The sequence below is a fragment of the Eptatretus burgeri genome, chromosome 20 (genome assembly GCF_056783735.1).
Source record: "Eptatretus burgeri isolate ZD-2024b chromosome 20, Ebu_testis_v1, whole genome shotgun sequence".
Taxonomy (NCBI): Eukaryota; Metazoa; Chordata; class Myxini; order Myxiniformes; family Myxinidae; genus Eptatretus; species Eptatretus burgeri.
The window spans coordinates 2,040,069-2,062,825 of record NC_140980.1 but is presented as its reverse complement, the minus strand read 5'-3'; the positions used below and the strand labels follow the sequence as shown (position 1 = coordinate 2,062,825).

Sequence of the window (22,757 nt, the reverse complement as noted above, 5' to 3'; positions counted from 1 at the left end):
TACGTGACACGATGTCCGGTCCTTCAAGGATCGTTGAAACGAAGGCGATCAACGACTGCGGTGCAGAACTGGTTCTCCAATTCTCAGCAAAGGAACCCGAGAGATTTGACAGCATGTCCAACAAATTGTTACGGGTCAGGGTTCGAGTCTCAGCACGAGAGGAAGCACTCTAGTTCCTCCTGAACTCCCGGTCCTGAGGCTGTCAGATAACTCCACTGCCCGGTGGGTTGTTAAGCAATCACGAGCACCGATTAGTGCTGCCAATCTTGGCAGGGTTCCACCACTTCGTGTGGTACCTCAGCCTTGAACGACCGCACCAGGCGGGTTTCGTGCCCTCAACGCGCACCCAGATTACTGCTGAGCTACACAGTGGGTGTGCACTGGCTCACCAGAGGAAATCCGTGGTGTAGGACTTTCCGGCTCGCACTATGTGCGGATTATGCGAGACCAATCGAGGTAAGGACACATTTATAACACAAGCAGTTTATCAGCGAGGGCGAGGAAAACTACGTGTCCAATAAAAGGGATTTATTTCAACACAGAAACTACGTAGAGCAGGGGAAAGCAAGGATTCGTGAGATGCGGCAAAAGAAAGACACAGGGCAGAGTTAAACCGACGCTAACCTTCGACAATATTCATGACGCGAACACGAAAGGCGCCATCAGAATCATTCCTCGAGGAAGTTTAGAGAGCAAGAAAGATGAGAAAAGAACGAGGTGTTTGTGACCTTTTTTTACCTTGCGCGGTTGATGGACCAATACAACCCGGTCGCTGAGGAGTGGGAAGGAGGGAGGAAAACTGAAGGTGGCTCATTGTGTGTAGTCGGTGGAGGTGCAATGAGGGATGCGTTGAGGGGCAGTGAAATATGAAGAGGAAGGTGTAACAATGTTGGTCGGGGGTTTTGGAAACAAAGAAAAGACCATGCGAGAAGATAGCAATGGGTGTTCCTTTGCGCCCTTATTGGTGTACAATAAGCTTCTGGAACAACTCCTGGGGTATCTTCCTTTGCAGTTTGAAGAGGATCCGAACGAAACTGTGACGGTTATCAAGGAACGTTGTTCGTGTCAGCAGCGGACGTGGTGGAACGACCTCACATCCACAGTGTGCTCTTAGATTGTGTGAGGGATACAATAATTATATAATGTCACATGACATGCATGATAGCATACACGTGTTCTCATGATTATTTGTGTGTAAAATTACCGGATAACATGTCACATCTGAACCTGGAAAGTTGAAAGCTCCCTCCGTATAGGCAGTCGCTACACATCGTACAAACACTCACAAAAAGTATGGATGAAGTAGTTTGCCCAAGTGGCTCCGTATCTGAAATCATTTATCTGACCACAGTGAACAGTTGTGCCAAGTTTCATGTTTTTAGCTCGATGTGAACAATTCAGCCCAAAATATGGGCATATCCATCCGCCGGACTATACCTATGCTATTCCCTTTGGGGGAGGGGCATGTCGAGGCTGGGTGCTGTGCGGGGAGGGGAGGCGGCGTGGCCTACTCTTGTGGGACAAGGAGAAACTTCATAGGTATGACCGCCTCTCCATGAGGAACAAAAGGGTCACACATATGACGTCATAGGTCACATGGTTTGGCAGTCATGTTGGATTTACCCAAAACCGATAAAAATCTTCTCCAAAACAGTTTGACAGATCGAGGGAAAACTTCACACAAATGTTCCCCAACCCTTGGGTGTACAAGTTTGTTGAAGAAAAAATGATAGGTCACATGGTTTGGCAGCCATATTGGATTGAATTTTAAAAAATGTTTTCATCATCCTCCACTCGGTCCCATCCTTCCTGCGACAAGTTCCTCTAGTTGCTGCCCACTTGTCGAGGCTTTCATGACAGTTTTGTGGGATTTGCTGGATGGCGGTGTCTTGGGAAAGCCGATTCGAAACATGCGCACACAGCAGCTGGCTCTGTCCCCCACAGACCCTCAATCCGTGAGTGCAGGGAGTAGGGAAGCCATTGATTTTCTCAATCTCGTTCAGAACATGTCGGGGACACGCACGGCGCTTTGATGTCGTTCATCAAACGTGTCTTCATTCACAAACGTCTCGAACTCGGTTTGCAAGACTTGCGGCTTCTGGCCGACTCTGCACTCTCGCAGTACCAAAAGTGCTCGTATTGCAAGTAGCAGTTGAAACAATCTACTTAAATACCGGCACATTACGTATTGTGAGGGGACACGTCCCTGCACGTTTCCATGGCCTCCCTCATTGGTGAATGCCAGATTTGGGGTTTTGTCCGATTCATTCTGATTGGTTCATCGAAAATTTGCTTCCCTTCACTGCCATCTTGAAATGGTTGCGGCGTTCGTTTGGCTGGTTTGCTTTCAGCTTTTTTGTTTATCTGTACGCTCTGTGGATCCATGCAAAACTGGCAGCGGTTGAGCAGGCTCACCATTGGACGGTCTGTATGGGGACAGGGCGAGTTGGTGACCAAGAAACGTATGGGAAGGATTTTCGACTACGGGCCCAGGGTGGGAGGAAATTCTCTCCTCTCTGCTTCAAACCATTGATTGCAGAGTGCAAAAATTGGGGTCGGGGGGATCTAAATAGGCGACCTCAGTCTCCACCTGACCAAAATCTCCAGCCCCTCGTTTTTTCCAACCCAGCCCTCCTCACTCTCTCTCTCTATCCCGTTGCCCAAAGCATTGAGGAATTGGTGGAGGTCAAACGTTGGAGCAAGCAAGGGGGGTTCTTGGTTGATGGCCCACCCTGCTAAGGCCTGGATTGGCTGCATTGTATGTGTGTTCATTTGTACAGTAGTTGTCCAGGCCTTTGTGTGGTGTTGTGAACTTTCCCACATCTCTCAGAAAAACTTTTATCAGATGTATAAACACAATACAAGATCAGTGCGGTGAGACGGAGACTTGGGCATTGGTTGGTTCATCATCTTGAAGTAATACACTGGTCTCCGGCTGCCTGTGCTGCTCCACGCATCGCTTCTGGAATCCCCGCAACACCTCCATCAGTAGTATGTACTTTGTCGCTTATTTACATTTTTTTTTTTTTGGTCTAAAATATCGAGGCTCGTCTGAGGGCAAACACACAGAACGTACTACAAGGGGAGCAGGAGACAAGAGTGGCGGGAGAGGGAAGGACAAAACAGTGGGGAACAGAGACATGAGGAGATCTGTGGAAGGGCGAGAGATGTGGCAACACGGGGTAAACAAGATGGACACCACAGGGACTTTCAGGTCCTTTCACGATAGGGACTTTCAGGTCCGTACATGACAGGGACTTTCAGGAAGGAAAGTAGGGAATTTGAGATTGGTAGGCTTGGGGTGGATTAACGGGGGGTCGTAAAGATCGTGATTTTGGATTGGGGAAGATAAGAGGTGGTGGTGCACAGCTGTTTTGAAGATGTGGAGGGAAGAGTGGGATTGAAGAGAGTGTGGGAGTTTGTTCAAGAGGTGGGAAAAAAGAGAATGAAAGAGTGAAAGTGAGCAGGGATTCGTGATTTTGGCAGTGTCATCAGAAGAGGATTTTGGCGGACTTTGAACGCCCTGCGGAATTATAGGGGGACAGATCACAGATAGAAGACAGACCACCGACCTGACTGCAGTGCAAGAGTTAGCGAACCAAAGACTCAGCTTCATCGCGGGAGATCCCAATGATCCTAAATTCCTTGGTTTCCACAGCGTGAAGCTGAGATAGGTGAGAGGTGAGAGCACCACCCCAGAGGTGAGAGCAGTACTCCATCAGGCTGTGGATGCAAGCTTTGTTTGTGGTTCGAAGCTCAGGTTTGCTGAGGAAGTACTTTGTGTGACAGATTCCCAGTCGGCGACTGGCTTTGGAGGCCAGCTTGGAAATGTGGTTTTCCAGGAAAGATCATGGCAGATAATAAGGCCCAACAGCTTGGATTAAAGGTCTTCTTCAAGGGGATTGTTGAGAAGGTAGGGAGGGTGGGGTTGGGGGGGGGTTCAGACGGTCATTTCAGAGAGACATAGTGAAAGTGTAAGGTTTGTGAGGGTTGAAAGACATGTTCCACGTGTTGGACCAGTTTGTGATTTTATCCATATCTCCAGAGAGCGAAGAAGCTGCTGCTTGCCGGTCTGACGGATGACAGATGGAACGGCAGAGGGTGGAGTCATCAGCAAAAGGATAAAGAGGATTTTACAGAGAGTCGGAGAGATCATTTTGATGAAAACCAGAAAAGAACAGGGCCCAGAACACTAGATTGAGGAACTCCAGCCTGGACAGGAAGAGGAGATGAGAGAACTCCATTTAGGGCCACACGTTAGCTGCGACAGGAGAGGAAGTCTTTCATCCATGAGTGGAGATGTCCTTGGATACCATCAGAAGAGAGTTTGCTGAGATTTGCGGGATGCCAGACTGTATCGAAAGCACGCGATATGTCCAGGGATATTGCTCTGATTTCATGTTTGGCACTTAGCACCTCCATTCATTGTTGGGAGAGCAGAAGCGGCATATCAAGGGGAGAGTGACCTGGTCTGAAACCAAATTGATGATCGGAAATTAAGCCATTCGAGAGGAGGAAGGATTTTATGTCTGAAGCGATGATGGATTCGATAACCTTGCTTGTGACTGGTGGTAGGCTGATTGGTCTGTCGTTGCAGGGATCTGTTTTTGCACCTTTTTTATGCGGGGCAGTGATGTTTCCTGATTTCTAAGCAGATGGCAGATGACCTTGAGCAAATGTGAGAGTGAGTGGAACAGAGAGAGGGTGAGCAAGAGCAGAGGAGCAAGTTGTTTGGACACGTCGGCTGATGCCATCTGGAGCGGCTGCAGAATCTGAGTCGAGGTTTGACAGCAAACTCTCCACCTTGTCAGGAAAAAGGAAACGGAGTCCAGGGACAGTTGGGTGTGGCGGGGTAAGGTGGTTGCAGAAAGCGATGTGTTTGGGACACAAGATTTAGATGCAAACACCGAGTTTAGGGATTCAGCCTTTTCACGTGCGGTTTGAGCAGTGCGGCCATTTGAGGTAAGGTTGGCGATGGAGGGGGAGCATACATCAGAAATAGATTTGATTAAACGCCACCAGGATTTGGAGGAGGGAGAGAGATTTGAAAGTTCGGACTTGAGCTTTGAAAGATGTTGTTTTCTGGCTCTCCTGAGGGTAGATATACACTTGTTCCAAGCTTTATGGAAGGAACTGAGATTACCCTCAGTTGGGTTTCCTTTCTATGAGGCAACGGCAAGTTGTTTCAGGAAAACTGCCTCACCACAAGCCTCAGTGTACAATAGGCAGGAGGAAGCGGAGGACAACTGAAGACGAGATGGGAGAGAGAGAGAGAGCGGGACAGAGAGAGAGACAGAGAGAGAGAGAGAGAGAGAGAGAGAGAGAGAGAGACAGAGAGAGAGAGAGAGAGAGAGAGAGAGAGAGAGAGAGAGAGAGAGAGAGAGAGAGAGAGAGAGAGAGAGAGAAAGTTTCTTTGAAAAAATTCCCAGGATGAGTTGATGCCGGAAAGATTAGAAAAGGAAGACCAGTCTAGAAGTTTGATGACTGCTTGAAGTCCCTGCCAGTCGGCCCGAGTGAAATTCCAGACTCGACGGCATTTCACTCAGGCCGACTTCATAGATGCAAACCCTTTCGAAGAACGTGGGGATAACTAGTCCTTACAAGGACAGGACTCAGTCTGCATCGGCACAAACGTGATGAAGATTAATTCTCTCAACTGAACGTTTGTAGGTTTGCTAAGCGTCGAGAGAAGAAAGGTGAAGCGACGTTTCAAGCGTGAGCCCCTCTCTTCTTTTCCTTTTTTTTGGTACTCATCGTCGATGCTCGTGGAAGACAAAAGAGAGAATTTTTGGTTGCATCGAGAGAGCCATCTTGTCGAGATTTTTGGAAAAAAAAGATTGGAAACAATGTCGAGGCTCGAAAAAAGAGGTAACACACATAACGTATCACAAAGGGAGCAAGCGACAAGAACGAAACGGGAGAGGGAAGCACGAAACAGTGGGGAACAGAGACATTCGGACATCCATAGAATGGAGAGGGAAGGGGCGGGGTACACAAGATTGACACCACAGGGACTTTCAGTAAGGAAAGCAGGGAATTTGAAGGAGGTGGGCTTGGGGTGAATGAACGGGGGAGTAAAGATCGTGAGTTTGGATGGGGGAAGATAAGAGGTGGTGCTGAACAGCTGTTTTGAAGACCTGGAGGGAAGAGTGGGATTGAAGAGAGTGAGGGAGTTTGTTCAAGAGGTATGAAAAAAGAGGAAGGAAAGAGTGAAAGTGAGCAGGGATTCATCGAAAGGAAGGTCAAAAGCTCCCTCCGTGTAGGCAATCACCACACATTGTACAAACACTCACAAAAAGTATGGATGAAGTCGTTTGCCTGAGTGGATCCGTATCTGAAATCATTTATCTGACCACAGTGAACAGTTGTGCCAAGTTTCATGTTTGTAGCTCGATATGAACAATTCGGCCCCAAATATGGGCATATCCATCCGTGGATGACATCATACACTATTCCCTTTGGGGGAGGGGCATGTCGAGGTGGGGTGCGGGAGGGGGGCGTGGCCTACTTTTGTGGGATAAGGAGAAACTTCACAGGTATGACCGACTCTCCATGAGGAAGAAAACTGTCTCACATATGACGTCATAGGTCACATGGTTTGGCAGCCATGTTGGATTTTCCCAAAAACCGATAAAAAATCTTCTCCAGAACAGTTTGACAGATCGAGGGGAAACTTCACACAAATGTTCCCCAAACCTTGGGTGTACAAGTTTGTTGAAGAATAAATGATAGGTCACATGGTTTGGCAGCCATATTGGATTGAATTAAAAAAAAAGTTTTCTCTGGAAATGCTGAATAAATCGATGTGAACCTTCATAATAATGATGTCGTAGTGAATGGGAACACATTCTCTAAACTTCAACCTCATCATACCCATGGCCTGTCAGCCAGAATTATTTAATTTTTTGATCTGGGTTCTTTTAAATATTTTTTGGGGGTTTTTTGATTTTATTGAATAAGGTTCACTTAGCTGTGCTTGGATGTGTTTGAGGGTGGAGAAGCAGCTGAAATGTGAATCCTATCGAGGTTCCTCCTGATAACTTCATCATTGCTTTTACCTTGTTCGGGTTCATTCTCATCACCTCCAATGCAGGACTCGGACCTGTTTGGTCTTCCGTTTGATTTTAATTTAATTTATGTTAATCCCATTCTGAATTCAATTAAATAATGATAATAAAAATATCATGTGTCAGGGTCAGGTGTCCCATCAAAGCGGGACGTCTTAGTACCCGGTACCCATCACTGCCATCAGTTATAAAGTGGAATTTCTAATTATATCTCATATTAATTAAATGTAACACACCAGTAAACAAACACCACACAAAATACATCCTGGCCAAGGTCTGCAATCTTTGATCGCTCTTTCTTGGGTGGTCACAAGACTTCCGTTATTCTCAGGTTTTCCGTCTGTCTGTATGTTCGGTGGTCGCTGGAGTACCCTTATTTTCACTTTTTCCGTCTGTCTGTTGGGTGGTCGCTAGAGTACCCTTATTTTCACTTTTTCCGTCTGTCTGTATGTCTGTCTGTCTGTATGTAATGGACAGCTCTGGAGGCCAGAGGAGTGAACCGATTTTGATGAAACTTGATAGGTAGGTTCATACCACGATCTAGTTCTATGCTTTTGAGCACTGTTGCTGTGGACACCACCGTTGCCTAGCAAAGGGACTTTGAAAATTTTGAAAAATCCTAAAAATTTTATTTTTTCGAAAATCAAAAATCGGCTTCCAGGCTTTTATGCGCACTATAATCACACTCTTTGTCAAACATTTTCAGCCCGATCTGTCAAAAACTGTTTGACTAGTATGCAATTATATAGCGAACACCCATGTCGCCTACCGGCTTGTCTTGTTTGTTTGTTACTTGGCGAATTTTTTTTTTTTTGCCAAGTATGTTGGTCTGTAACGTTTGTTTGTCTGTCTCTTGGTCACATGGCACAGTTTGGCCACAGTGTTCAAGCAATCGTTCTGAATTTCTTTGTGTGTGCCGGTTACCGGCCAAGGACAGCAACTCTTAATCTTGATGGAGATCCGAATCCGGATCCGGATCTGAGAATTTTAAAACTGATTCTTCACTATTGAGAGATGGAGCCAAAAACGATACACACACACAATATGTTAACACGTGATGGAGGGATTCACACGAAACTTGGTGAACAGGTTGGGAGTGCCACTGTACGTCTGTTTGGTTCGCAGGAGGTGGTCACATTTGGGTGTTCATGATCTACACGAGTATCTCTTCCTCCTCTATTCCCTACCTCCCTCCTGATATTTTGCCACAATTTATTTTGCAGTTCCAATTTATTTATTTATTTTTAATGGCGTATTTCAATTTTTTTTGTCCTTTCCATGTCTGAAGATTTGGTTTAATAAACCCTTCCGCCGTTGCTTTAATCTCCATGGAATTCTGGGAACGTCCAGGTGAGGCCTGTGTAGTTCCTGGCGAAGGTACTCAGCGGAGCTTTTGCTCTGACGCAACGCCCTGATCACCCTACCTGTGCTGAGCAAAAGTGCCACCCGAACCGGTAGTACTCACGTGTTCCAATCTACTGTTACGGTGGCACTTTTGGCTTTGTGTGGGTACTTTCTTCATTCAAACGTGCTCTCTGTGGCTGCTTCGCCAGCTGACACCATTCCCTTCCCACGCCATTCTCACTCATTCATTCATGACCAAAAAGGGGGGGTGTTGAGCTTGCACAAGCAATGCATTGTAACCTTCTCTTGCCGCCCACAGCCTCATCAAAGTAATCTAAGGAGTGTTGATGTTCCCATTTGCAAGTCCCCGCGGTGCAGAGCTTTCGCGGCTTCCGTGTCCAAGTGAATCTCGTGCAGGTAGTTGCAAAGTCCATAATGGACTGCTCGACTCACTCCCGTCACAAGAAGCCACTGAGCCCAAGACTATGTCCTGCCTCGGAAGGTATCCGTCGTGCTGGGCCATGCAGTGTGAAAGTTAACCCAGTGATAGATAGGCCATCGTTCCTGCGCGCGACACGACGTACACTTCTAATACTGTGACGCAACGCTCTGCCAAGAGAAAATCTCCAGATTTCAAGGTTCAGGACCTTGTGCTGCTTTTCATGTGTTCCTGCACGTGCTTGGACCTGGACAAAAAAAGATGTCTGGAGTGAATAACGCAACTCCTCATCCTCCACTCTGCCCCATCCTTCCTGCGACAAGATCCTCCAGTTGCTGCTCACTTCTCGAGGCTTTCCTGACAGTTTTGTGGTATTTTCTGGATGGCGGTGTCTTGGGAAAGCCGATTCCAAACATCCGCACACAGCAGCTGGCCCCGTTCCCCCACAGACCCTCAATCCCTGAGTGCAGGGAGTAGGAAAGCCATTGATTTGCTCAATCTCGTTCAGGACATGTCGGGGACACGCACGGCGCTTTGATGTCGTTCATCAAACGTGTCTTCATTCATAAACGTCTCAAACTCGGTTTGCAATCCTTGCGGCTTCTGGCCTATACTACTCTATACTCTCGCAGTACTTAAAGGGATGGTATTGCAAGTAGCAGTTGAAACAATCTACTTCAATACCGGCACATTACGTATTGTGAGGGGGGCGTTTCCATGGCCTCCTTCGTTGGTGAATGCTGGAATTGGGGTTTTGTCCGATTCATTCTGATTGGTTCATAGAAAATTTGCTTCCCTTCACTGCCATCTTGAAATGGTTGCGGCGTTCGTTTGGCTGGTTTGCTTTCAGATTTTTATCTTGCCAAAACGAAGTTTTTGCAAGATATGTTAGTCAGCTGGTATGTTTTTTATTTTTTTATTTTTTTGTCTATAATCAAGTATAAAAAATTCTGCAGAGCACAGTTATCATCAGAAATTTTTGTAACTTCGCATATCAGAGGCCTATAGAGGTCCCTTTCAGTGCACAAAATTTTTAAGGTCAAGGTCAAAGGTCAAGGTCACTTTGTCGCAAATCAGGGGAGTCGACGAAACCCTTATTTTTTGAGTAATTTTTATCGGATCGTCTTCAAACTTCATGTGAATATAGTTCATGGTCTAGCACTCAGCTGATTAATTTTTGGTGGTGATTGGCCTTGACCTTCATGGTTAGCGCCGAAGGCCAAACATATTTGACCCCAAGGTCAAATTTTCAAGTTTTGGAACCATATCGTGTGGTACCTCAAATTGAACACCTCGATGAGTGCTTTCTAGATATGTCAAGCTTGAGACATTATGACGTCATTTGGTGACGTTATGAAGCAAAAGCATATTTTTCATGGTTACTCTGTAGAACGATTCTCATCGGAATCTCTCGAAGGCAGATATTCCACAAGGAGTCGCTCCTGGTGGATAGCAGCTCTGTTCACTTCAGTGTGACCTTAAAGAAGTCACACGTGGTCACCTTTTGGCAAGATAGGGTCACCCTGCGGGTGACATTGGTTTATTTGTTTATCTCTACGCTCTGTGGATCCATGCAAAACTGGCAGCGGTTGAGCAGGCTCACCATTGGACGGTCTGTATGGGGACAGGGCGAGTTGGTGACCAAGAAACGTATAGGAAGGATTTTAGTTTACGGGCCCAGGGTGGGAGGCATCGCTCTCCTCTCTGATTCAAACCATTGATGGCAGAGTGCTAAAATTGGGTCGGGGGGGGGGGGTATCTAAATAGGTGACCTCAGTCTCCACCTGACCACCAGCTCCAGCCGCTCGGTTTTTCCCACCCAGCCCCATCTCACTCTCTCTCCTCTATCCCAATGCCCAAAGCATTGAGGAATTGGTGGAGGTCAAACGTTGGAGCAAGCGAGGGGGGTTCTTGGTTGATGGCCCACCTGCTAAGGCCTGGATTGGCTGCATTGCATGTGTGTTCATTTGTACGGAAGTTGTCCAGGCCATTGTGTGGTGTTGTGAACTTTCCCACATCTCTCAGAAAACTTTTATCAGATGTATAAACACAATACTCTCAGTGCAGTGAGATGGAGACTTGGGCATTGGTTGGTTCATCATCCTGAAGTAATGCTCTTGTCTCTGTCTGCCTGTGCTGCTCCACACATCGCTTGTGTAATCCCCACCACACCTCCATCATTAGTCTGTACTTTGTGGTTTATTTACAGTTTTTTTTTGGTATAAAATGTCGAGGCTCGTCTGAGAGCTCACACACAGAACGAACAACAAGGGGAGCAGGAGACAAGAAGGGTGGGAGAGGGAAACACAAAACAGTGGGGAACAGAGACATGAGGAGATCTGTGGAAGGGAGAGGGATGGGGTGGGGAACATGGGGAATACAAAATGGACATAACAGGGACTTTCAGGAAGGAGAAAGCAGGGAATTTGAAGGAGTTGGTGTTGGAGTGGATTAATGGGGGTGGAAAAGATCGAGGATTTGGATGGAGGACGATAAGAGGTGGTGGTGAACGGCTGTTTTGAAGACCTGGAGGGAAGAATGGGATTGAACAGAGTGAGGGAATTTATTCCAAAGGCGGGAAAAAAGAGGAATGAAAGAATGAAGGTGAGCAATTGGATTTGCTTTCCATGAGGCGAGGTAAAGTTGTTTCAGGACAACTGCCTCACCACAAGCTTCAGTGAACCAAGGGCAGAAGGAAGGGTAGGACAACTGAAGACGAGAGGGGATAAATCTGTGCATGAGAGAGAGAGAGAAAGAAAGTTTCTTTGAAAGAAATTCCCAGGATGAGTTGATGCCGGAAAGAGTAGAAAAGGAAGACCAGTCTAGAAGTTTGATGGCTGCTTGAAGTCCCTGCCAGTCGGCCCGAGTGAAATGCCAGACTCGAGGGCATTTCACTCATGCCGACTTCATCGATGCAAACCCGTTAAAAGAACGTGGGGATAACTCGTCCTTACAAGGGCAGGACTCAGTCTGCATCGGCCCAAACGTAATGAAGATTAATTCTCTTAATTGGTTTTCATATACTCAAAGGGTGTCTCTTTCTGAAAATCAACACAAAAATTTTATAGCAGACCGGGCAATTTTTTTTTTAATTTTGATCGGTTGGCTCCCGGACTATGTGTTTTTTTTCTCCCTTGATCATAATTTGATATTTAGACAACGCCATGTTAACTTATGAAGCCTGGCTTCATGTTTTTACAGATTTGGTGACAGGGAAGATATAAATTGCTCATTTTGGGATGTTCAACTCCATCTCAGACGGTAATGTTTGAACCGTGCCGTGTGTCTCGCCTTTTTGGAATCGTACCTCAAATTGCTTTGTTTCAAATTTATTCGATTTTCGTGAAGATCCCAATTCAGATCTGGATATGAGAATTTTTAAAGGGATTCGTTATCATTTAAAAACAAGGCTAAAAACGATGTACACAACAACGATAACAAGCCGATTCGATCTTGGTTCAAGATGCACATCCGGCCTGTCAATGGCAAACAAAACGTCAACTGTTCAGCCTTTCTTGACCCTGCAAACGTTGGAGGGAAAATATTTTAAAATTGTTTTATAATAATTATTTTATTCCTTGTTATTCTTTTGTTATCAAAGTCGATTCTCATGGATGAGTGTTTGCTCAAAAAAGTGTTTCATTGATCCGGATGTTACTTGGACGATATTTCCACAACTTTGTCAAAAACTTTTCACCTTTCCAGGTGCCGGGTCTGGGAAACTCAAAGATGAACGGGGAACCCATAAACTTACAAATCTCGTGAAGCTCGTAAAATCATAAGAATAAATAGAAACCTATCCAAAGGAATCCAAGCAATACAAGTCTATTATTATATTATATATCATACACACAGCTCTGTGTCGAGTCTGGGCTATCTGGAGAGGGCAACTTCGTTCCGATCAGACATATCTTAGTCGAGTTGTGAAAATGTTAAAATCTCTATAATTGGGTCATTACCTGAAAATCAGGTGAATGTCAAATATAATTGGTAACCCGGTATACTTTTTATTCCATGATTGATGCAAAATTTAATTCCAAAAGTCTCAGTCGACTCCGAGATACAGCTCAGAAATTTCGGAAATTATGAATGCAGGAAGAAAAAATTAAATTTCTACATGGTGGTTTAGTACTTTTAGGGGTCTGATAAACTCTGTGGGACTATTAAAAAATTGGGGGTTCTGTAGATACAGGCATGCAACGTCAGAACAATTTTAAAACATTTATTGAACAAACAAACAGGTTATATGTGCCAGCACAGGAGATCCTGGACAGACAAATTCACTCCAGATCTCTCAACATAACCGGAGAATCTTCGTCTTTATACAGTTTCCAGTAAGACACAGTTTGTATAATTTTCTGACACTGACTCCAGTTCGCCCAGTCTTGACAATTTCCAGGTGAACCTTATCTTCAGTCTTTTTTGACAGCTCCTGCTAAAATGGTTACAACACATATTCAAACCCAGACATATTAATCGCACAGAATGCTAGAATGATGTCAAACGCCAACCCTAATGGCCATTAAAACAAGTTTCCATCTTATGTAGGTTAAAAATCAGTCTGCTTCTCCCAAAACTGGGAAGATATATAATCTTGAAGCGGCCAGAGCTTCGTGACTACATATGGACACCTTCTCAAATCCACATTCCAACTTGTTTTTCTGTTTTAAAAAATTCCTTTCGATAGCTTTTAAAATGATTGGAAATTCTTCTTTATATTCAACTTACTGCCAAAGTTCAACCTGTTTACACATTTACTATACAGGTGATCTTTCCATACAGAGGAGAAATATAATTATGTTAATTCCAAATGGAAACATACTTAAAAAGAATCATCATATTTGAGTACATTTTACTTCAGATTTAACATTTTTCATTTTAATACCAAGTTTTACTCATCATCAATTTATTTATTTTATCACCCCCAAACCCATCATGATAAAATGTTTCTTCAGTGCTAATTGTAGAAGCAAACCCTACAACAGCTGTAAGCCTTCCCCGATCCTCTCGAGTCGTCAGGAGGCATAATCATAATAATAATAGCTCGGTTTTAAGGAACCTCGATGGAGGAGCAGAAGGAGGTTACATTCCGCCCATCAAATCCTATGCTCGTCTTAATAACAACTATAGTCGAGTGGATGAACAGCACACGTCACAGTCACGTCTAAATATGAAATATATATATTTTTATATATATATATATATATATATATATATATATATATATATATATATATATATATATATATATATATATATACTGTATATATATACTGTATATATATATATATATATATATATATATATATATATATATATATATATATATATATATATCATGAACTAATACAAGGAAACGCACCACTGAAAAAGAACCACGTAAGGCCCGAGGGACCAACTGATTAATCGGAAATGACCCGATTATTGAGATGAAGGTATAGAACAGCTATCACCAACAGGTAGTGAATGTTTCTCGATGCCAATCTGAACAGCAAAGTATTTATTTAATTACCGGAGAACAGACCACAGTTGAGATTTGCATAATTAATCGAATGGCACAACGAACTGGTGTTGTCCGAGTCAAGCCTGGTATCCCAAGCCACGACTCCACGATCTCAGTCCAGGACAACCTTGATGTGCTCCCGTGCTAATTTCTCACCAACATGCCCAACGAAACGTGGACTCACCCACAAGACGTTCAGACTCTGTGTCTGAACAGTTGGAGCATCAACCCTGAGTCTGGCAAGTTGGCGGTTCAATTCCGACCGTGGCAGAATCACACACACGATTAAAAAAATGCTACGCTCTGCATCCACGCTGGACGCTCAGCATTGAAAGGATATAGCGTGGACAAACCCCGTAGGTTGGAATCCATGATGAGGAAATCTCTCCTCGACTGCCCCACTGAGTGCGGCGAGTAAAGTGACTTCAAAAAAGATGGCAGTGCCCCCGGGAAGTGACGTCACTCACCCCAAGCTCAGCGGTGTATTTGTGCGAAATTGTCCGGTGCTGTCTCATGTATTTGTCTGCACGAGTATGCACGATTTGTGTTGCAGATCCTCCACGAACCTTGGACCACACGTAGAGAATAAAACAAAGAGCCTTTGTATCTGCGATGTGTTCTCAGTTTGGAAACATTTATTGGCACAACATTTGCCAATTTGAACGTTCAGTACATTATGGTGACGGACAAAAAGCAGTCCTTTCAGCAAATCTCAAATTAAACCCCCAAAAAATCTCAAAACGTGGTGTTTGATAAACGTGCTGATCATGTCACACTTGTACATTTAGTTTTTAGTTCGGCGGTTAGATGATCCTCACCGACATGATGTAATCGGTTTCTCATGCATGGATCAGAGAGTTCCTTCTCAGGTGTGTTTGTCGCTCTGAACTGGTTATGTGACCTCATCAGCGGTTGGTATACTTGATGGAAACGTGTGGAAAGCGATTGCTCAGTCCGATGGCCACCGCCTCGTTCAACAGGGGACAGAATGAAATGTCGAGGAAGCGCATGTGCTGACAGGTATCAAGCAGGTGGAAAAGCCCTCCAGAGGTCACCATGGGAGCACCTGCCACACGCACGTGGATATAATCGCTCGGATGAATGACAAACAAGGACGGAGAGAGCTCAGTTATCTGGAGCTTCGGTATACAGTTAACACAGTACTAAACTACAGTACAACAGCACTCGGAAGAGCGGCGCATAAACATCCACCAGGTTGGACAGTTTGTCTATTTGTTTGTCTGTGAGCAGGATATCTGAAAAAGTTATCCATGGATTCGGACCTCACTTGGTAGACAGTTTGGGTGTGTAATAAGGACTAATTGATTCAATTTTAGTAACGATCCAGATCTGGATACGAGAATTTTTCAGCCTGGAGTAGGTACGCACTCCACCGAGTGCTGTTCTCGTCTCTACTTGCAATTTTTTATTTTTCTTCCACATTGAGCAACCTCTGCGGTGACCCTCTTGGATCCATCCACGCCAGTTCCGATGATCCCCTGAATTACCGTACCCAGTTTGTCCAGGTGCTCCAGTAAAGGGCAGTGATTGGCGAGCGATCCGATGTCAGTGTCACTGACGGAGCGGTTAGCCGTTAACACCAGCCGGCGCAGTCTGGGCAGCTGTCGCGCCATCTCGACGAGAGCGCCACTTTCTGCCCGCACACTCCTACACCAGCCAAGGTCCAGGTCCTGTGTGGAACAATGACATCAACATGAGTGTTGCGTGTGCAGTTTTGAAATTTGTTTGGGTTCAACGCTTGAGTTCAGATGACAACTGAGACAGGTGATCATCGTCTCTTCGGGAAAGTACATTCCAGGCACTCACCCGAAGAGACAGCCTCAGGTTTACCCAAGGAGACCGTCGTCTGGTGTACGAAACCCGAGCACCACTCCGACACACACGTGACCGTAATCTGACCCGGGAAGGTTACCCCGTGGTTTTCCTCCTGTCATCATGAATGGGGGTCCCGAAGGGTCCTGAATTAACTTTTTCCTCCAAAGTTGATGGAATCAATCGGAACTTGCACAGACACAATGTCGGGGTTCCCTCATTAATCCCTGAAAGTTTCAGCTTCCTCGGTCAAATCCTCCCGGAGGAGTAGGTGATACATACCCACCTACATACCCACATACCCATATATAAGGCCAAAAAAAAAAAATGTTGCATTGGCGTAACGGGTCACTGAAAAATAGGGTAGGTCGGTCGGGATCTTTTTTTTTTTTTTTCCTAATAAATCCCTCCCAAAATCTCCCCCGGCTCGAGTACCACCCTTTTTGTCGGCGGGTTCTGTCCGAAACACTTCCGGGTTTTTGCGATCGCGATCGCAATCAACAAGATACTTGAAAACGATAGCAAAACAACAAAAATAGCAATAAAATAGGGTCGGCAAAATTTTTCGACAGCAAAAAAACAAAAAAAAAACGTAGGGTCGGCGGAATTTTTAGGGTCGGGCGGGTTACGCCAATGCAACATTTTTTTTTTTGGCCTTATGGTTGTTTGTCTGTGCGCTTTCCTTTTTAAATGCCAAGCACCAAGCAAGAAACCAGCATTTACATTTATAAAGTCTGATATGAGTCAGCCAGGATTTGAACCATTTGAACCAATGACCTCCCAGCCTCAGAACAGACACTCAAACCATTATATCAACAAGACATGATATATGATTCATGTTATTTTCCGTATTAGATAGCCCTTCCCTCATGTCCGGTGGGTTTATGGGACAAAATGCGTTGCTTGTGTTTTTAGGCAGGTCTCTGTTCACATTATTTATCCTTTATTTTACTTTACTTTACACACAAACCTTCTCCATCACCCATGCAGGCCACAACAATAAGTAGCTCATTTGGTTTATGTGTTTGTTTATTTCATCATGAAAACATCATCCCATCAAAATATGTTTCCTCAATGATGTGAAACTTTATCAGATTGATTGAAATTTAGTGTTTCTGAGTTGAGGTCATGAAAGTCCCTAATGGGGAGGTTAATTTTAGACTTTTTTGGGGGGGAGGGGTGTTTTTTTGACTTTATCAATAAAACACCATGTTTCGTCATTGATGTCAAACCTTGGCAGGTTTAATGAAATTTAATGGTTTTGAGTTGGGGTCCAAAAAGAGCCCAGTACTAACAAGGATAACGATTTGGTCATAAAATATGTTGTTAGGATTAGGGTAAGTATATTCATCAATTTAAATGGTATGCATGGGTGGAGGGAGGTGTATCTCCAGACACTGTTAGTCAAGGATAAATATATTACAAGGATAAAAGTTACAACCTCAGGTAACTAGCCTCGTCGCTACATGGTGGTCGTGGTGTGAAGAGAACGAAGAGCCGACGTTTACAACACGCTCAGTGCCTCAAAAATTCACTTCATTTTCCAACGTGACACGAAACGTGCATCCGTGCCCCGCCCGACAAGCCTTTCTATTCCCAAATATGGCGTTGTGTGATCGGGCGGCCAACAACTAATCCACCACTACCTTCCTCTTTCCGGAGCAATCCCCGCCCCGCGCTCACCCTCAGAGCCCGCCCCCCCGCGAGGGCCCTCTGACGTCACCAAGCGCTATAAAGAGCCCGCCCCCCCGCGCGCGTCTTCTGACGTCACCAAGGCGCGCTATAAAGAGCACGCCCCCCCGCGCGCGCCCTCTGACGTCACCAAGACGCGCTATAAAGAGTGTGTGGCGCGTCCGACTTAATACGCGTACGGGGCGTATGAAGGGTTCGAGTTATTAACATGGCCTGGAAAGGGCCAAACTACCTGATGCTGGTGGCCCTTTGCTTTGTGGTCACTGTTGTGCCTTCACAAGGTCAGACATCTTTCCGTCCTCATTGAATCGTGGAGTCTTTTTACTTACTCCGTGCCTGTGCTCCTGTGCACCTTCGGGAATGCGAATATGAATCTTCTTCACGTGTCATTGCTATATATATATATATATATATATATATATATATATATATATATATATATATATATATATATATATATATATATATATATATATATATATATTTATATAACTGTGCTCTTCATCCTTGCATCTCTGCTGCTCTGGTTGCCCCGTTGGTTCATCACTACCAGGTTAATATAAAAGTGATTTATTTATTTTTCTGGAATCCGCTGCCCCGTCGTTAAAACCATTAACATTAACTTCACCAGTGGACTTTATGGATCTATCGAAGAGTATGTGAGCTATCATCGACACCGTGGAACAAATTCCGACCCGAACCTTCGTCGAACGTCAAGCCTGGCCAACCGGTTCGTGAAAGACTTGGGCCAAACTTCCCCCTCGGCAAACCCTCCCATAACAACGTGGGAATAATTGTGGCCCTTCCATGTAACAAAACGTCTTTGAGGTCATTTTCAATGATCTGCCAAATTCATGGTCAGGGTTGTCAACATTTCAAGATTGTTTTCAAGGGTTGTTGATTTAATAATGTTTTGGACCTTCAAAATCATCCTGATGGAGGTACCCACCCCATGACTGATGACTCGTTCCTCCTCATTGTAATTCCCTTAACCTCCTACTCTGCCACACAATCTTTGAAAATGAGCAAGAGATGTTTACCTGACAATTTATACCTTTGATGATCACAGTTACCAAAACTACAATGGCACTCGGTAGAGTGCATACCTCCGCCACGTAATGCTTGACCCACGAGAACATATCGGGCCCATTACATTTTTGAAATACTGTATCATCCTATGTATGCTATGTATCATTTTTGGCCCGATCTCTCAACGGTGAAAAATCACTTTAAAAAAATTAAATAAAATCCGTATCCAGATCCGGATCCGGATCTTCACCAAAATCGAATCAAATCTTCCTTGTCACACACCGAACCTGCCCACCAAGTTTCATCCGAGTCCGGATGAGATGAGATCTATACTTTTTGAGATATCCAGAACACAGACAAACAAACAGACAAAGGGGTGAAGAAAACGCAACCTCCTTCACCTTCGGTGGTGGAGGTATTTCTGGCTGTGTGTGGGGACGTCTCGCATCGACAAGATAGCCTCCCATGACTGTTGTAGGGTAGTGTATTAGACGTCGAATGCTGCTATGAGGTGAAGAAAAGTCATAAGAAATGGCTTGTGGATGTTGTTGAGCAACTTGCTTAGGGGACTGCGCTAGTAAATTACTAAAAGGAATGAGGGAGTGGGGTGGGAGAGAGTGCAGAAGATATTTGAGGGAATGCTGGGAATAAACAGGGGTTATCTGAATAACATGCACAAATATTCCATCAATCATAATCATATTATGCATCAGTCCTTGATTTGAGACAAGGCTTGAGATTTTGGACAAATCCACACTCGACCCCGTGTCTGGATGTTAAACGAGACATTCAAAATAAAACTTCAAATGCAAATAAGCTCTTGTTTGAGCATTCGTATGTTAAACATTAATTGGCAAAAACAAAACAAGTGGCCATTCCTGAAAGCTTTCAAAGTCAGGTGGGTGGCAAGAATATTATTAGTAGGTCCAATGGGAACCATTATTTTTAACAATGACAGGCATGACCATGCTTCATAAAGTTGTTTGTTTTTTTTTGATTGATCGAGAAAGACCTTATATTTGAATGCAGACGAGGAAAAATGAAACTCGATCATATTATACACGATAATTCATTCCAGGAAATTCCGTTTTCTAAACATGGCCATTCACACTATCTGCTCTTGCCAGAAATGACACGTTCATTCCATGGCTTCTTCACCTGGCTTGCTACTTCAAGGCAGTCTTCTTATATTCCCAGCAACTGCGCAGCAAGTCCAAGCAGCTCTAATCCACAATCAGCTATCCTTGTAAAAATTAATCACAAAACTACGTGTTGGAACTTTGGTATATTCCATACTCGTCGTTCATGACGAGAAAATAGTGTATTTACGAAATTACAATTCATTAAATGGAATAATATTTAAATAGTAACGTGAACTTTTCGAAACTTTAAAACAAATGTCCGAATATATTTGAAAGTTCATGATAGACGCTCTCAAAAGGCACCGTCAATGCGAGGATGTGTACAGGTGTTTAGTATTTAAGGAGATCCGGATCTTGTATATACAAGAGCCGAGTCCGAGAGGTTAAGGTTTTGTCTTCACAAGAAGAACAAGAAGAAGAAGAAGAACAAAAATAATAAGAAGAAGAAGTACAACAACGCCGATCTGAGCACCGTTCGCGACGCGAGACGCTGCTAAAAAGTGCAGTCTTTGTTTTGCAAGAAGACTAGATGTTTGTGTGGTGTGCGCATAAAAGGTTCTAGATGGTCTAAAGGGTCTAATCTCTAAAGGACGTAAATGTCTAAGGGGTCAAAAGGCGTATAAAGGGATCTAAAGTGTCTCAAATGGTCGAAGTGTTCAAAAGATCTCAAGCTCCAAATCGTCAAGGGTCTAAGCAGTCTAAAGGGGTCGAGCTTGTCTGAAGGATGTTAAGGTCAAATGGGTCTAAATGTAGTCAAGGGACTTAAGGAGGTGGAATGGTCTAAAGGATTTGTGGGGTCTCAAAGGTGTCGAGGTCTAAAAAGGGTGTTCTAAAAGGTCTAAAGGGTGAAGGGGTCTCAAGGTGTCTATAGCGTTGAAAGGATATTAAATATAAAAGGGGTCTATGAGGTCGAAGGGGGTATGAAGGTTATAATGTGTCTAATGGGTTTAATGGGAACTACAGGGTCTCAGGGTTCTGAAGGGTCCGAGGGTTCTAAGGGGTCAAGTGGGGGTTGGAAGATCTCCAGGGTCTTCGAGGTCTTTAGTGTACAAGGGTTCGAAAGGGTCATTGCAGTCTTGGCACTGGTTTGGGTCTTCGGGGTCTAAGGGTTATAAAGGGTCTCACAGAGTCTGTGTAGTAGTAGTAGGGGTCGTACAGGGTCTATAGCATATTAGATGTCTTTACTGTCTCAGGGTTCTAAAGAGTTTTTGGGGTCTTATGGGTTTTAGTGGTCTTACGGCTCTTAAGGGTCTTCGGAATCCAAGGGTTAAATGGGTCTAATAGGGACTATATGGTCTAAGGGGTCGAAAGAGCATCTATAATGTATTTGAAGTCTTTTATGTCTCAGGGCTATAAAGGTTTTAGGGGTATTAAGGGTGTAAGGGAGTCTTAGGGGTCTTGAAGGATCTTAAAGGTCTTTGGGGTCCAAAGAGTCTAAGAGTGTCAAAAGGGTCTTTGAGGTCTTTCATGTCTCAGGGTTATAAAAGTCAGGGGTATTAAGGGTCTTTGGGGTCTCAGGGTTATAAAGGGTCTCATAGAGTCTGTGTAGTGATCGGGGTCGTACAGGATCTATGGGGTATTAGATGTCTTTGCTGTCTAAAGGTTCGAAAGAGTCTACGGGGTCTTATGGGTTTTACGGATCTTTAGGGTCCAAAGGTTAAATGGGTCTAATGGATTATATGGTCTAAGAGCGTCTATCGGGTCTTTGAGGTCATTTATGCCTCAGGGTTATAAAGGTCTTTGGGGGTATTAAGGGTCTTCGGGAGTCTTCGGGGTCTTGAAGGATCTTGAAGGTCTTAGGGTTCCAAAGGGTCTAGAGATATATTGGGATTGAAATGATGTAAATGTCTGATGGCATCTAAAGAGTCTAAAATGTTGAGAGGGTCTTAAAGGCTCTTCAAAGGTCTCAGGGGTGTCAGAAATCTCAAGGGTCTAAAGCTTTGAAAGGTACTTTGCAATAGTATGTAATTAATAGACGTTCAAACAGTATGCATAATTAAAAGACAAAGTCACGTGGGTTCATGGCTGGACATACACTTGTTCTATTATATATACAAATTAGACGACCTATGAACCTGATGGGTTCCCGTTGTGACAGCGGTTGATGAAAAAAAAATCATTTCAACAACAAAAAAAGATAGCTCCAGCGAACTATACCGCTGAGGTTGTTTGCATTGATCAAATAATCCCGAAGAGTACTTGACTGAATCGGGAATTGATTTTTTAATAATTTTTTTCGTTGCCCGATTTGAACGACACTCGATACTGCACACCGCAGGAGAATGGCGAGAAGGTGGCCCTAAAATTTTTACGCTATCGTGTACCGTTTTGGCTGTATTTTGGGAACATACCTACATGCATACATACAAGATGAGAGTTTTAGTAATATATATATATATATATATATATATATATATATATATATATATATATATATATATATGCACACACGCACACATCATAAAGACCCACCCACATCTCTCACCTGTGAATGGAGGGAATAGCCAATTAACTCTCACATAATCAACTAAACCCAGGTAGCTCGGATTATATAAATATATTGACACCTCCCATGCTCTTCTTGCGGAAGAAGCCACATAAAGCAACCGAGAAGGCCTACGCAAGGTAAGTGCTTTGCTGTTTCAAACCCTTCCCAAAGTTCCACCACAGCCATAAAGATATTCACATTGATAGTGCACACATGAGAA

At 44.1% G+C, this 22,757-nt stretch overlaps 2 protein-coding genes across 6 annotated transcripts in view; one reads left to right on the top strand and one right to left on the bottom strand.

Annotated features, from left to right (window-relative positions):
• LOC147008295 (cell surface glycoprotein MUC18-like) overlaps positions 1-22,757 on the top strand; it is a 153,995-nt gene that overhangs the window by 56,994 nt on the left and 74,244 nt on the right. For 2 of the 5 annotated variants that reach the window (XR_015053459.1, XM_085865143.1), the window contains exon 1: positions 18,019-18,159. The exons of 1 other annotated variant lie outside the window; for it this stretch is intronic. Coding sequence is in view for 1 of the 4 variants with exons in the window: in XM_085865143.1 (XP_085721269.1) it covers positions 18,087-18,159 (73 nt within the window). In the remaining 3 variants the exon portion in view is untranslated. Of the gene's footprint in view, positions 1-18,015; positions 18,160-22,757 lie in introns of those variants that run through there. 2 more of the 5 variants (XR_015053460.1, XR_015053462.1) reach the window with 2 other exon arrangements.
• Positions 14,962-16,429, bottom strand: LOC147008298 (F-box/LRR-repeat protein 4-like). Its single transcript, XM_085865264.1, has 2 exons — positions 15,867-16,429; positions 14,962-15,419 (listed from the first exon to the last, which is right to left on the bottom strand). The coding sequence occupies exons 1-2, from the start codon at positions 15,985-15,987 to the stop codon at positions 15,259-15,261; spliced, it is 282 nt and encodes a 93-aa protein (XP_085721390.1). The 5' UTR covers positions 15,988-16,429; the 3' UTR covers positions 14,962-15,258.